This window comes from Pseudorca crassidens, chromosome 9 (assembly GCF_039906515.1).
Source record: "Pseudorca crassidens isolate mPseCra1 chromosome 9, mPseCra1.hap1, whole genome shotgun sequence".
Taxonomy (NCBI): Eukaryota; Metazoa; Chordata; class Mammalia; order Artiodactyla; family Delphinidae; genus Pseudorca; species Pseudorca crassidens.
Window position 1 is genome coordinate 3,382,053 of NC_090304.1, and position 15,136 is coordinate 3,397,188.

The 15,136-nt window shown below is 56.6% G+C and overlaps 1 protein-coding gene and 1 long non-coding RNA gene across 8 annotated transcripts in view; one reads left to right on the forward strand and one right to left on the reverse strand.

Moving 5' to 3' along the window:
* Nucleotides 1-15,136, forward strand: part of SHANK2 (SH3 and multiple ankyrin repeat domains 2) — a 548,806-nt gene that overhangs the window by 385,854 nt on the left and 147,816 nt on the right. For all 7 annotated transcript variants that reach the window (XM_067747966.1, XM_067747967.1, XM_067747965.1 and 4 more), the window contains 2 exons: nucleotides 7,660-7,742; nucleotides 9,347-9,471. In XM_067747966.1, the coding sequence (XP_067604067.1) occupies nucleotides 7,660-7,742; nucleotides 9,347-9,471 (208 nt within the window). The remainder of the gene's footprint in view (nucleotides 1-7,659; nucleotides 7,743-9,346; nucleotides 9,472-15,136) is intronic.
* LOC137229855 (uncharacterized) lies at nucleotides 143-7,899 on the reverse strand. The gene is made up of 3 exons (XR_010945881.1): nucleotides 7,175-7,899; nucleotides 6,677-6,858; nucleotides 143-6,415 (listed from the first exon to the last, which is right to left on the reverse strand). It is a non-coding gene; the product is annotated as an uncharacterized lncRNA (long non-coding RNA).

The following is a 15,136-nucleotide window of genomic DNA, read 5'->3' on the forward strand; positions in this document are numbered from 1 at the left end:
CCCCCGACCGGGATGCAGGAAGCAGGATTCAGGGAGCAGCAGCGTGTGTGGCTGCGAGCTGAGAGGTGCCCCACCGGTAGTGAGTGTTGGCGGCGAGGGACAGATGACTTGGGGAACCCCTCCTGCTCGCTCATGGCCCACCAGCCCTTCCCAAGGAGCGGACCTGGCCCTGCCCTCTGTGGAGCGGCCCTCTGTGCCACTCCGCAGCCAGCGCCGCCGTGGTGAGCTGGGCCGCCTGCCCACACCTGGCATCTCTGCCCAGCTGGGACACCTGTTGAGGCCCCTGGCATCCCCCTTGGAAGAGCCGACGGGCTCTCTGTGTAGCCTCATCCTTCCTGACTGGCAGAGCCCGGAAGTTTCTAGGACAGCCGCTGCCATTCGCCGTCCCTATAGGCCCCTCTTTCTAACAGCGTCCCGGTTCCCACCTCCATCGGGCTCTGTCACCGAAATGCGTTTCCATGGGGAGTGACGCACACGCGGCTTCTCTGGGGCTCCGTTTCCCTGCCCTAGAGAAGGCGAGATCCCCCCCACAAGTGCTCTGGGAGGAGCACTCAGAGGTGGTACATGTGCCCGCCTCTCCTCCAGGATCTTCCCCGGGTGTCCCCAGGCTGCCCACGTGGCCTCCGCTGCTTTAGAAAGACCCCCCTGGGGCCCTGCACCCTGAGTTCCGGCCGCCCCAGCCCAGATCTAATCAGCTGTGTTCATCACGCCCACAGCCTGCATTCAATATACCTTCTTACCACACACACAATAGTTCTGAAATGATTTTGGTAATTTTGCCTTTGGACCCGTTTGCCTGTGAGTAGCTCGGTGCAGGAAGACCCCCAGCGGCTTCTGTGATTTCTTTGCCTTGAGCCACGTACCCACGAAGTGTCTCCAAGTGAGAAAATCTGACTCGCAGGTAGTTTTCACGTGCAAGGGTGCGTGATGGACACAGAATTCAGCCAGTAATGAAGTTGACCCCGTGTTCAATTTCAGAGACACTTAATTAAACACAGGCTAATTTCCATGTTGTTTGCTCTTTGGAATTTGGAGCCAGTGGATTTGCTTTTCCAGCTTGCAAACATGTTTGTGGGGTCCCCAAAGCTTTGAGGCACTGGGGGCTGGGTTGTAGGGCCCAGTTGCCGAGACAGCCCTGCTGCCTGTGCCCGGCAGTCCACGGAGCCCCTTCCGCAAAGCTGAAGGGGATCAGCGCTTCTGACCAAGGCACCGCGTCCGGCGTGTGTGCCCCTCCTGCACCCGCGTTTGTGCCTCATCTGACATCCTCTCCTGCCACAGGGCCGGGCCGGCCTGATGACCTGCAGCATCTCTGGCCAGCATCTCGTTCTGGTGCCTGGGAAGAGCTGTTACACCAGCAACACAGCAACAGCAGACCTCCCTGCGTGAATTGTTGAGCAGGAGACATGGCTGTGGGACAGAGTTTCTGCCCCATGCTTAAGTCAGCCTTGGGCTATCCCAGCGGGATTCAGGCCTGGCTGGGAAAAGGCTAGTGGGGAGAGGAGTAGATCAGCCACTTTCTGTCGTTTTGGCCTTCCGGGTGATACTAGGGGGAAGCATGGGCTGTCCTGGGCCTGCCTGAAGCTGCATTCCAGCCTCTTGCCACCCCTGGGCCTTGCTCTTGGTGTGCAGGCGGCCCACACCCACAGCCTGGTGTGATCGGCCCCTCCTGCCTCCCAGGTGGGCCTCAGAACTTTCATTCCTGTGGTTCCACCTCTGTCTGGAATATTCTCCTCTCCCTCTTTCCTTCTCCAGCCCCTCAACCCATTCACTCCTATTCGTGCATTGGTCCTCCTCCTACAGGAAGCCCTCCAGCCCCCTTCTAGTTCACACAGCACTATATCCTACACATCTGTGTGATGGTTGGATTCATATTTATCTTCCCGCCCGCCAGGTGTATGAGCTTCCTGGTGCTACTGTAACAAACGACCACAGAGGGAGTGGCCGCAAACAGCAGAAATGTGTCCTCCCCCAGTTCTGGAGCCAGAAGTCTGAGACCAAGGTGTCGGCAGGGCAGCGCTCCCTCCAGAAGCTCCGGGGAGGACCTTCCCTTCCCTCCTCCAGCTTCGGGTGCTTCTCGGCTAGTGGCTGCGTCCCTCCCGTCTCTGCCCGTCTTCACACGCGCGGCCTTCTCTCCCCTGAGCCTCTGTCTCAAATCTCCCCCTTTTCTCTTCTAAGGCCCGAGCCGTTGGTTTTAGGGCCCTCACTGAATCCAGGACGAGCTCTTCTCGAGCGCCTTAACCAATCACATCTGCAAAGACTTCATTCCCAGATAAGGGCACGTTCACAGATATGGGGGACTGGACGTGAACAGAATTTTGGGATCCACATTCAACCCACTACCCCTGACATGTCCACGAGGGCCAGACTGGGTCTGGTCTGTTCCCTCCACAAATGCCGGATATCCACTCCCTCACCTGACGCTTCAGGTGAAGTAAGATATTCGGTAAGGAAGGGCTGCATTCATTTATGAATTAACGTGGTAGCTTAACCATTGGCCCCAGTTGCTTCTAAACTTTGGTTCTAGGCCAAAACCCAATCCCAGTGGAGCAGAGGGAAGAAATGGAGCTGTTTGACTCGTCAGGGTCACATCCCAGCCGGGATCCTGAGAGCCCGGCTGAGGCCATCTGGTCTACCCCAACCGTCCTTGTGTTCAAAATTAAAATGCCTGCAATGAGCCTTCCCACGTGAGACAGGGCAGACAGAGCCACCCCAGGGCCCCACCTGCTCATACATCTCAGCTGCCCAGGCCGGGCTTCCTGTGGCTTCAGGTTTACAGCTCCTCCAGGATCAGACACCACTGCCAAGGGAGCCCGTTCAGTGACTGACAAATCCTAAATGCCAACTGTCATCGCTGACACCTGCTACCTTCTGGGCCCAAGCCAAGCACAGCCTTCTCTGTAGGCCCATCACGGGGCCACAGTTAAGGCCACTTGAGGCCCGGCCGCCTGCAGTCTTGCCAGGCAGGCACCGGCAGTGTCTTCAGGCCTGCCAGTGGCGCAGGGACTCTGAGGCCCTCTCTGGCAGCCAACCAGTTTCCCACCATACTCCTGCCTCGCTCCATGATTCGGCACACTCTTTCCTGCTGTGTGCATAGGGCTATTAGGGAGTGAAAAGACGGAAACATGGCACGGTCTGTACCGTGTGGCTCCCAGGAGACTTCCAACACGGGGCTGTGTCTGTCAGTGTTGATGTGGTTCTCTGTGGATACCTCCTGATTCCATGGCGGCCCAGCCCCCAGGTAGACAGGCATCTATGGACATCTCTTGCATTCCCCGAGGCAGCCAAAAGCCTGCACTCCGTCTTTGCATGAACTCGATGAAGGTGGCTGCCCCTTCCTCGAGGCCCTTTCCTTCCAGCTGAGCCAAAATCACTGCAATAAACATATGGGTCTATGATGGCCGCGACGTAATGGCATTCTCCGTAGTTGTACTGTGCGCAACCTGAGCAGCTGTACTTGGCTGGGCTGAATGCCCACCCCCTTTACCTTCCACAGCTCCCGTTAGAGGAATCTGCCAAAGGAGGGTACACTGGGGGTACGTTAAAGTGCTCTCCTGCCCTGTTCAGAAAACACATCGGAAGAGAGCACAACGGGATTACATTTTTTTCTCATTAACAAACACAGTTAGAATCTTACCAAGAGTAGATGTTATGGCACGTAGGGAGATTCAGAGAGAAAGGGGCGTGATGTTTACTCCCAAGAAGCCCACAGGTGATGGCTTTGAAGGTGAGAAGGGCCCCATCAGAGGCTGGGACAAGGCTGGAGGGAACCCCCGTAGAGAGATTATGTGATGGCCCCTTGTCAGGAGGGCTTGGGTGGACGTGGCCGGCAAAGGGAACGTGGAACAGAAGGAAGTGAGGTACTGCGAGGACGTGGGTAAACGATAAGGCCAAGTGGAGGGCGTTTCAGGGGAGTGAAACTGAGCATATGGAGGAGACTCGGCCGTGAGGCTGGGCTGCGATTGGGGTCCAAGGCAGGGGGAAGATGCAAAGCAAGGTGGGCGTGATCACTTTGGAGTTGGGCTGTTTGCGGCCCTAGGCCCCGTCCCCAGGGACCAGGTGGTGGTGATTTCTGCATGCACAGCGCGGGGAGCAGCACGGGGACCGTGCATGTGCCGAGGTCCTGCCCCAGTGAAGTCAGATCTCGCGCGTTGGGGCTGCATCTGGAGGGCAGATCTGCTCGGGCGGGACCAGGGCTGGCCTGGGGCGGAGGTTCAGGCGGCCTCTGGTTCTCGGGGCTTCGGCGCATCTCTGGCGGCAGCACACAGAAGCCACGTCTTCCGGATGCCGCGGCTGCCGTCCTGAGACGGTTTTTAGGTTCATAGAGCAGCCAGAAGAGCCCCCTGGGAGACTCTCACCTGGGGAAGGCCCTGCCCTGAGGTCTGGACTGTGGGATTTCCCATTCTCATCCCACGCGGGTGGTCGGGCCATTCGGACAAAACTGGACATTTGCTCCTGTTTTAAGGGAATGACTCTTGTGTTGGAGTTTCCCATCGCTTCTCAAGGACTGCTACCCAGATTGTAGGTTTCTAAGAGCCCGGAACTGCCTTTCCCGTCCTGGGCGGGGCCAGCTGTGTGCAGTGGGCCCTCCACAATGCTGAGCCGCCCTGCCCTCTGGGGACCGTCCCGGAGACCTCTTCACTCGAAACCCTGCGGTCTTCCTTCGGCCACTGCCACCCCTGTTTTGCACGCCTGTGTTCATGCCCATTTTGCTCCATTTCACGTGGCCCCGTGCTGGGTAACCCCAGGAAGAGGTCGCTGTCTCCTGGGGGGTTCGGCACGTGGGGATGCTGACGAGGGCACCTTCCCCTGTTGTGAGGGCAGGGGCACTGCCCTCACTTGCTCTCAGAGTCCCTGCAAGGCAGGAATTACTGCTCCCACATTGCAGATAGGGAAACTGAGGCTCTGAGAAGCTAAGCTGGTGAATGCCCAGGTTGGGATTCAAACCCAGGTCTGTGTGTGAATGAAGGTGAGATGGGGTCATGACGGGCAGGGCACCGGGGGCTGTTCAGCTACTGAACTAATGCAGGAGAGAGGAATTCAAGCTGCTTTCTTCAGATCAGAGACTAAGGAGCCGGGCGTTTTCTCGGTGAGCAGGACGGCGTAGCCACACAGCACAGGGCCAAGACAGGCAGCCACGAGCAAGTCGTCAGGAACCGCCGCGAGGTTTAAGAGGGGACTCAGGAGAGGGGCTCTGCCGTTAGCCTGGGAGGGGTCCTTACAGGAGGAAGAGGGGGTTGGCACACGCCAACGATGACCCCGCTCAGGACGGTTGCTGTTCTTAACACGTGCTGCGTACCTGGGCTCAGGTGGATTGCTTTGCTGACTCCTCGTGAGGTCCTCAAGGCGTGCCTTGCTATTATTCCCATTCTGCAGAGCGGGACCCTGAGGCTCTGAAGGTCAGAGTGACCTTGGGGCCAGAGCAAAGCCGGGATCTGAGCTGAGCTCTGCATGACGCTAATGCCTTCCCTCGCCCTCCACGGTCGGTAGGGAGGGAGTCAACCAGTGGCCGGCCAGCCACACTGTCCCTAACAAGTTCCCCGGCCTGGGGGACAGCTGGAGGGTCCAGCTGAAGGTGTCGGGGGTCGCCTGCCAGGCGGGTGGAGCCGGCCCATGGTGAGGCCACGAGAGGGGAGAGCGGGACAGGGTCACCTTGGAGCCGGGCGGAGGCAGGCGTCGGGGGCCACATGTGTCCCCAGGGGGGCGGGCACCATCCTTCCAGAGGTTCAAGGGGCCGCTCCTGCAGGGGGACGTGCAGCTGCAAAAGGTGCGGCTTCAGCAGACTGGCCCTTGGAGGCCTCTCGCTGGAGGAGCAGGTGGCGGGTTTGCACCTGCCCAGCCAGGGCGCCCTCAGGCTTGAGAAGTTCAGAGGTGGGGAGAAGGGGTGGTGGGGAGACAGTTGTGTCTGTATTCTGGTCGGGGAAGGCACGGGATGGAAAGGCGGACAGGCCTGCTGGAGGGTCCACTCCCCCCAGAGCCCCGCCCACCAAGCCCCTCCCCTTCCGCTCCTGTGGTTCCCGGGTCCTGGCTCCCCGCCAAGCGGCAGTTAAAGCAATGGCTCCCTGGGCCCCCCCCCCCCCGTACTTGGCAGGCTGAGTGAGTGCCCAGGGACTGAACCCCGGCCCAGGTTCTGAGAACACCCTGGACCGGTCATCCTGGATTGTGTGGTCTGCCTGTTGTCAAGGTGTGTGTCCCTCCCTGCTTTCCTGGAAGGCAGGGCCACGCCCACGAGTTCCTTTGTGCGGCACCTCTTGCAGGGCTGGAGGGCTCAGCAGCGGGTCCGGACACCTGTGTGTCCTCCGGCTGCGTCCCCCACCTCTCGGAAGCCGCCCCGGCTCGTCCGTGCTGTGCGATGCTCTCGGCTGCTGGCCCCTGCCGGGCCACCCTACCTGGGTTGCAAGCGGGGGCCACGAGCTTCCTGCAGGAGGCGAATCCAGTGCTGGGCAAAGCTGACCTTCAGTCGTCTGGGACTTCGAGCCCGTCCCACCGTTCGCCGTCTGCATCCCCAGGCCTCCCCCTCCAGGACAGAGGCCTGCGGAATTGCTGGGGGCCCGCCCGCCGGCGCCCTTCCGCCTCACCCTGCCCTCCCACGCCAGCCCCTTAGGACCCTGGAGAAAGCCTCTCTGGGCTGCCTCCTGCCCCTCCCCTGCAGCGGCCCTGCCCGCCCCCTCCGACTTACTTCCGGGGCAGCAGGGAATCCTAGAGGGATGCGGCCCCCGGAAGGTGGGCGGGGTGCCGGGAAGTCCACCTCGGTCCTGCACCCGGTGCCGCGGGCGGTTGATCACGTGGCGACGCGCCCGTACTCTGGATGGTGGGAGGCTCTGGCCACCGAAGCAAAGTTGGAGCTTTGGGGTTTCTTTCCTTTAAAAAAAAAGCAAAAATTCTGTGCCAAGAGGCAGCTGGTGTGGCTTTAGACTGTGTCTCCAAGGGGGAGCCTGCAGCCCCCTTTCTCCCCATCCCCACGCCAGAGGAGGCCGGGTTGTCAGTGGCTTCCGTGTCACTGGAGTGACCTGCCCCCGCCCGCCGGCCGCCCCCCTCCGCCGGCCTGCGGTTTCTCCGCGCGGGATGACGCCCGGCCGCCGCCGCCGCCGCCGGTGGCATTGTGGGCTCCGCGGAAGACCGAGGGGGGCCCGCGTTCCCCCGGAGCAGAGGGAGGGGTCGCCGCGTCTCCCGGTACCTGCGGCTGCAGGGAGCACAAAGAATGTGATGTTTTTTTAAAGCCCTTCGAGAAGAAGAAAAAAAAAAACAAAGCCTGCCGCCTCCTGTCCGCTCCGGCTGACTTCCTTGCGCCGCCCTGGATGCTGCCTCCGGCCCGGGCTCCGTAACGCGCGGCCTCCTCCGTGCCCGCGGGCCACTTACTTTCTCTGCTTTCCGCTGCCCAGAGCCAGCCCGCGCTGCCATCACCATGTATGACTCCTGCCTCCTGCTCGCTCCCGCTCTGCCTCTGCCCGGCCCCCCCCTCCGAGCCCGCCTATCCCGTTAGCCTGCCCCCCAGCTGCCTTCACTCCTCCTGCACCCGGCTTGCTTGCCTCCATGCTGCCTGGAGCCCGCGAGCTGGGGTGATTAATTGGCTATGATGATGAACGTCCCCGCTGGAGGATCGGCCACGGTGATGATGACGGGCTACAGTAATGGGCGCTATCCCCGGAATTCTCTCTACAGTGACTGCATCATCGAGGAGAAGACCGTGGTCCTGCAGAAGAAAGACAATGAGGGCTTCGGATTTGTGCTCCGCGGGGCGAAAGGTAAGAGCAGCGGCTCGCAGCCTGGATACATCCACATGTGTGTGTGTGTGTGTGTGTGTGCACGCCTGTAGAAAAAATGTTCCCCGGCTCAAAAAGAAGCCCTTTTCCTGGGGGTACTCGGTTGCTAGACAACCATGTTCTTTAACATTCTGCCTGTTAAAACATCGGGGCTTCCTTTAGGAATATTTTTAATTTTCTGTACACAATATTGCTCGCTCTCTCCCCCCCCGCGTCCCTCCCTCCCTCCCTCCCTCCCTCCCTCCCTCCCTCCCTCCCTCTCTCCCTCCCCCCACTCTTTTTTTTTTAATTCCTGGGTTTCATCTGTGTTTCATGGTTTAGTTCAGCCTGATTGTGGCTGGCTTCGGAGCTCCTGGTCTCAGACGCCCAGAATTACCCGGTCCCGAGTTTTGGGCACCTCAGAACTGCCCCGTTCTGGGAGTGGGCCCCAGCTCCGAGTGCGGCAGGCGTGCGGGTGCCCGCCTCTAAGGTGACTTTGCAAGATGGTCCCCTCCGCCGTGGCCCAGCCGGCAGCATACGTGTCACGTGGCCTGCAGTGAGGGCTCCAGGAACGTGTTCCACGGCAGTGCACCCACTGCCAGCCCTGAACTTGGGGTCTTCCCTTTCAGAATAAAACAAAATGGCATCGCGTCCCCGTGCGAGGAGACATCTGTGCCCCGCGTGTGTGGGGAAACCGTGTGCAAGTTTGATCTCGGAGCCTCCGTGCCACGCTGGGGGTCCCGCACCTGTGCTGGCCCGGGAGGCCTCCTTCCCCGGTGGCAGCCCCACCTGCTCAAGGCCCGGGCTGCCCTGACAGCAGCTCGTCCAGAGGGAGGGAGAAGAGATACATCTGTCCCCCGTGTGTGTCCATGACTGTCTGTGTGATGTCTCCCCTCCCCCGACCGAGGCCGCCTTCCTCTTCCCACCCGCCACCCCCGGCCTCACATGGCCACCCAGGAAAGTCCACCTCTTCCCCTAGAGTTTCCCTCTGCAGCTCTGGGGCCCAGAAGCCAACACTGGCTCTGCTGAGGAGTGGGGGCCCAGCCCTCCCATGGACGCTGGCCGCACAGTGGCCACAGAGAGCCGGGCTCCCAGCAGAGAGGATTCATAAGCGGATTCCAAATCTGCAGCCACCCACTGGGTCAGCGTTCTGTTCCGTCCACGCTCCAAGTTGAATTCCCTTGGTAGCGAGTCTACGTAGATGTAAATTTGGCAAGCAGTTCAGTGTGGTGTTTCTGTAGCTCCATGTGGTTATGGGGGGAACGTTTCCATTTATAGAACTGAAAATGTTTAGTCACTGATGCTTTTAAAGAAAATGACAGGCGTGTACATACAGACATGGACAGGGGAGCACGTTATCCTGTGTTCTCAGCGCAGAGGCCAAGAGGGATGGTGGTGGCACCAAAAGGCAGTTGGCTCCGTCGCTTGACTTGGTGTTGACCCGTGACCAGGAGTACCAGCCCCTTCCCAGGGGAGAGCTGGCCTGGGCCACCCACTTCCCACGGAGATACAAGGGCCTGCTTTCTCCCAGGGTCCCGTGGGAGGCCTGGGCTACCAACTTGGAAACATCTCCCAGGCTTGTAACGCGGTATACCTTGTCTTCCCAGCGGATACGCCCATCGAAGAGTTCACGCCAACGCCAGCGTTCCCAGCCCTGCAGTACCTGGAGTCCGTGGATGAAGGTGGGGTGGCATGGCAGGCCGGACTGAGGACTGGGGACTTCTTGATTGAGGTAGGGACAGCGGTGTTCATATCCTTCTGCTTGGGGAGAGTGCCGCCTCTCGTGGGGTTGGGGTCTGTGGTCTTGGCAGCGTGGTCACTGGGCCAGATCTGGGGGCGGGCATGGAGGCTGCCGTGGACCGGGGTTGCTTGCTTATTTCCACCCACGGTGGATGCCATCTTCTGAGGACTGTGCGTTGGGGTTGTCTTTGAGACTGTAGCTTTATCTCTTTGGAGGCTTGGAATGTATGTAACTTGGCCGTTGGTCTTGAAGTAGGAGGTAGACGGAAGAGAAAGGTGGTTGCCGTGATGTCGGGGACACGCGTGGACGTGTGGTTGTGACTGTATGAATAGACCCAAGAGGGGCCATGGCCCGTTCTTGTGTCACGAGGGCAGGCTGGAAACCGCTGTACTTTGGCTGTTGCTCACGTGAGGTCTGTAGCGTTGGTGGCCGAGAGTCTGTTGATTTTTAAGTCGAGGTAACTGACCGGTTGGATGGATGATGGCCTTCCAACACCAAGGAGCCTGGGCAAGGTGGGTGGCTGGAGTTGATGGTACAAAAAGGAAACTTTGAAACTCAGACGCTGGGAAAACTAGCTTTTGCTAGTAGGTGGAAGGAGGGAGAGTCCTCTTCGTTTAAAAAAAATCTCACTAGACGTGAGTGCCCGGCTGCTTCAAGCCTCACCTGAAGTCGCCATGTTGGTGTGTCTGAGGTACCAAGCTGCCGGCACACTTGAGCTCCCCGCCTTTTGCATGTTTAGGTGTTACTTTCAAAGGAACGTGTTACCCTTTGGAAATATCAAGAATAAAAGACTATGTTATACCTTGAAAAAATTATTTCTAAGAGGCTTGGTGAGCTCAGATGGCCCCCGTTGGGAGTTCATGTTTCTTGCAAGAGCATTCCTTAGGGCTCACCCTCAGCCCTGTCTCATCTGCTCCGGAAATCCACCTGTAGGTGGAAAGAATGGGTGCGTGGTGTCCAGCCGGGCACTCGGTGCCTCTGCCGTGGGGCCGGCCAGACACTTGTTCGTTCTGGAAAGGAGGAGATCCAGGCCATGGCGAGACGGCGGCTTAAAGCCATTTCTCTCCACGATGCCTAACCTTCCAAGGGTGCTTTTTGAGCTGCAGTTCTACTCATGATCTCCTTGGTGTTTCTGAAGACTATGAGAGTGTTGGAAACCCAGAAGGAAAGGTACTGTTGGAGGAGAGAGAGCCGTGAGACAGAAGGTGCTTTACCTTATACCAGGCATCGTGCGTCGGTCTCACTCTATGTGCTGAAAGATGTATTTAAATTACTACTGACCAATCAGAGCCTGGCTCGGATGAAGAATTGCACTCCTTTGGATTCTTGTCCACTGAAACTGTGGGATGCGTACCCAGCATGGTGGAGACTGAAACCCGCTGTGGTTTCATGAGTTAACTCGATTTGTAACCTCATGAAAATGCAGAGAGACTGGGTTGAATCATCTTCTGTAGGTTGCAGTTGTGATGTAAGTCCCCTTCCCGTGTGTGTGTGTGTGTGTGTGTCTGTGTGTGTGTGTGTGTGTGTGTGTGTCTGTGTGTGTGTGTGTGAGAGAGAGGCAGAGACAGAGACAGAGACTCCAGTAAGTTGCCATAGCTGTTGCTGGTTTTCGGTTTTAAATAATAAATGAGGGCTGCAGAGGCGGGAGCATCCCTGGTTGTTAGGCTCATCAGATTGTTTCCTTGATAAACTAGTCAATAAAAGAAGCGTGGGACGGCCGCAGAGCGTTTGCTGGGCCCACCCCTCTCCCAGGAAGCAGACGTGCCCGCAGTGCACACCTGGGCCAGGTAGAGAAGGCATGCCACCTGGTCGGATGGATGGAAGGCTCCATGGAAATTAGGAGCGTTAAGAGTTTCTGCCCTTCTGTTTTCCAAGCGCCTCCTCTGACATTGCTTCTAACCTCTGCTGTGCAAACGTATTTGCCACTTTGGAACAGCATTTATATTCTGGGCAGCCTCTGAATTCCAGGGTTCCAGGAATGACTGGCCCTGAGCTGCCTTAAGGTTATGTCTGTCTTATTATGTCTCAAATGAGCTGAAGGAGACGTGGGCCCAAAACAGCCCCAGGCCCTACAAGGCTGCTCACCACGGGTCCTACTCTAATGGGGAACACAGTGGGCCGGCCGGTGTGTGTGGTGGGGGGCCTGGGAACCTCGCTCCTCCCACTTCATTCCAAGGCTGCCTCATGGGGCTCAGAAATTCTCCTTTAGGAGCTTGGGTGTAAAGGACTATCTCCACTGAGTTGTTTTCCCAGCTGCCGGATTCCGCCACTGGAATAGTAAAATCGTTTATAGCCTTATAGGTGCATGTTTTTTCCAACAGAAGATCTTTCTATGTTTTTCAGTGAAAAGCTTCAATCGTGGAGGGATTGTTTTAGACAGACTCACGTGTCATAGGTGGATCTTTGTTTTGACCGGAAGCCATCCTGGAGCCTGGGGTTTCCGGGCTCTTGGTCAAGTGCAGGGTCCTGTTTGGAAGCTGCCCCGAGGGCGGGCAAACTGTCCACATCTCCCCACATCCCCACCCCCCACCCCGCACCCTCCCGCAAGCCTTCCTTTCTCTTTGCCATTGGAAAGGAACTCGAAGCGTGTCCGACTTTTACTTTCACTTTAAAAACGCGTGCTGCAGTGTGAACTCTGGGACCAACAGGCAACTTCTGAAGTGAATGTTCACTCTTCCGAGTCTTCAGCTGCTACTGAATTTCATTTTTCCTTCTTGGACTTTGACGCACACACGGTCATCTTGCCGGCATCGACCCTGTCGAGGGTTTCCTTTGTGCGTGCCTTTCTTAGGTGCTCGTCCTCTAAAATGTATATCTCTCTGCCTGGCCCTTGGGGAGGAGTCTGTTCTTTTGTTGTTGGTATTGTTTCTTTGTTGACCACGCCCCTCCCTCCTGCCCAAAAGCCAAAGGTCTGAATGAAGTTGTGTGGGAAAGGCTATCTTCCAGTTGGGAATTACGATGAAATAGATGGGCCCTGGTGCGCCAGCAGGTTGTCATGAAATCTCATCTCAGGGGTGGAGAAGGGGAAGTGGGCGCTCCGTGCATGGAGACACTCGAACAGGCGGCTCTGTAGACCGTGTGTGTTTACAGTTTTCAGATCAGCTTGACGTGCCAGAGTCCCCCGGATGGCTGATGACACTGAAGCTTCCCCAGAGAGCTGTTAGGGGCAGCGGGAGTGGACAGGGTGGGCGGTGGGCTCTGAGTGTCCCTTTGGGGACCTGGGGGGGCGGGGAGTGATCCTCAGAGAGGTGGGCCGGGGGCAGTGACAGCCCAGAGGGAGAAGCAGGCGGGGGAGTCTGGGCAAGTTTTCTTCCTGTGCGGGTCACATTTAAGGTTGGGGCCTCCACCAGCCAAGAATGATTAAGGACCAAAAGGAAGCCCAATTCAGACTGGTTTAAATAACAGACGTCTCGGAGAGTTGCCGTCGAAGCTGAGAGGCAGTCAGCCTCAGACACAGTGTGTTGAATACTCCGTCTGCTATTTCTTTGAGATTATCTCGGTTCAAGCTCCTCGACCACAGGAGGTGGGGCAGGAGAGACCGCTTGCCGGGAGGAGTCGTCAGGAGGACGTGGATGGGGTGACAGTTTTGCATGAAGTAATTAAGGAGACTGGAGGTGGGGGTGTCATTCTGATTCCTGCAGGGACTCAACAAACTGGAGTGCCCGTCGGCCTCACCCAGTGAAAGCCGGCTGGGCACCAGGGTAGCCTGCAGACCTTTCAAAGACACTGAGACCTGGGCTGAGCCCACACCCACAGGATCGGAACCACGAGGCAGGAGCATCAGCGTTTCTAGGGAGCTGCGGTGCCGCCGCCGGGGGTTCCGCTGGGCAGGAAGGGTGATGACCGGCTGGCCTCATTGTTCTGGCTCTTTGAACATCTTAATTTAGCGTTCTAACAAAAACACAGAAGCAGGCACCGCGCTGGTCTCACTGGCTTTCTTCCACAAGCCTCCCCATTTGGAAACTCTTACTTTCGTAAACTCAAATATCCTGTATCTCAAGAATTGCTCACACTACAGCTAAACCGTAAACATCTGAAGAGCAGACAACATTGGCAGCAAATACAACCGAAGGCCCGTGTCCTTATTCGGAGTCATCGAGGGTGCATCTGCCATGCACTGCAGTGTCTCATCCGACCCTCACAATAATCCTGTAAAATAACATCGGTATTATCCCCATTTTACAGATGAGGGGACTGAGGCACAGAGAGGTTAAATCACTTGCCCACAGTCACGCAGCAGGGGAGCAGGGATTCCAACCCCGGCTGTCTGAGTCAATAACACCACAGCTCAGAGATGCTAGGAGATGTTTTGATGGGCCGGATGTGTACATGGGCACAGAGTAAGAAGAAACACGGGCAACGAGAGGCCAGTTTTTATTTTCAAATTAGCAAACACTTTTTTGATGACTATGCCTGTCGCTGGTGACGGCACTCCTAGGTCGCCATGTGAAAGGATAAATTGCCGTAAACCTTTTAGAAATTGACGGGGCAGGTATGTGATGAGAGCCATAAAGCTGAACAGGGAATTTGACATCGAGGAGCCCATCCCCCACCCTCAGGGAATGATCTAAAAAACAGGCAGAGATCACAGTGCGGCAAAAAGAAAAGGGTGGAGGTAGAGGGGGATGGTGAAGGGGACACCATGCATCTGTTGTGGATTTATAAGAAAGCATTAAAAATTATGCTTGCAAGAAGTTCTCACTACCAACAGGAAACGGTTACCTCATATTAGGTGAAGAGGACAGAATTAAAGTTATCGGCACAGTATCCTCTAAATGATACCACCTCCCCCCAGTATAAGCATAGGAAAAAAAGGAGAGAAAGTATTAACCCCTAGGTGATGGGATCCTGTGTGATCATTTTCTCTTTTGCAGACTTCTCTCTATTTCTCAGATTTTCTAGAAAGACAGCATTAACTTTTGACAGGGATTCATTTCACAAATGGAAAATTATTCCTTAGAAGAAGCCATCTCAGGGAGACGGGCAATGTCTCAGCCTCCCTGGCCACAAGGAGTTACTGTTTGCTTTCAGGTCAACAGCACTGTGGTGGGCGTTAATTATTCTCCTGGGGCCAGCACGCCCCAACCTGATGCAGTAAGGGAGACTCCCATGGTTTTTGTGATTGTTTTCTTAGTCCTGAAGTGGCCAATCTCGTTTTGTGTTAATTTCCCTAAATAGGTTTTCCCTTGCAATTAAAGCAGGCAGCAATATCCTTCCTCCTAGGAAAGTGATGCTTGAGTTTGCTAATTACTTTTTCCTCCTATTAAATACTTGCACTAAAGATGGCCTGGAACTGTTTTATAATCTCAGTTTGCATTGAAGTGAGGACGCTGAGGGATGCCCTGGTGTTTTCCTTAGAGACCGTTTGAGTACCTTATAAAACGTGTGTCAGGCTGCTGCTTGGGAACCGGACTTGGAAAATGTAACACAGATCCTAGCTGCACGTTTGCCCAAACCATTACTTTCAACCCAGCTGGAGGTATGAACAGTTGTTACAACCTGGTGATAACCGGTCAGCCTCCCCAGCTTGAAAATTAAGTATTACACGGAGGAGAGTAAATAGTAAAGTCCAGGTGATTCCTGATCGGTGGTTATGCACATCATCAGTCAGCACACGCTTCCTGGGTCTCAACATTCCCATCAGCAAATTGGGCGG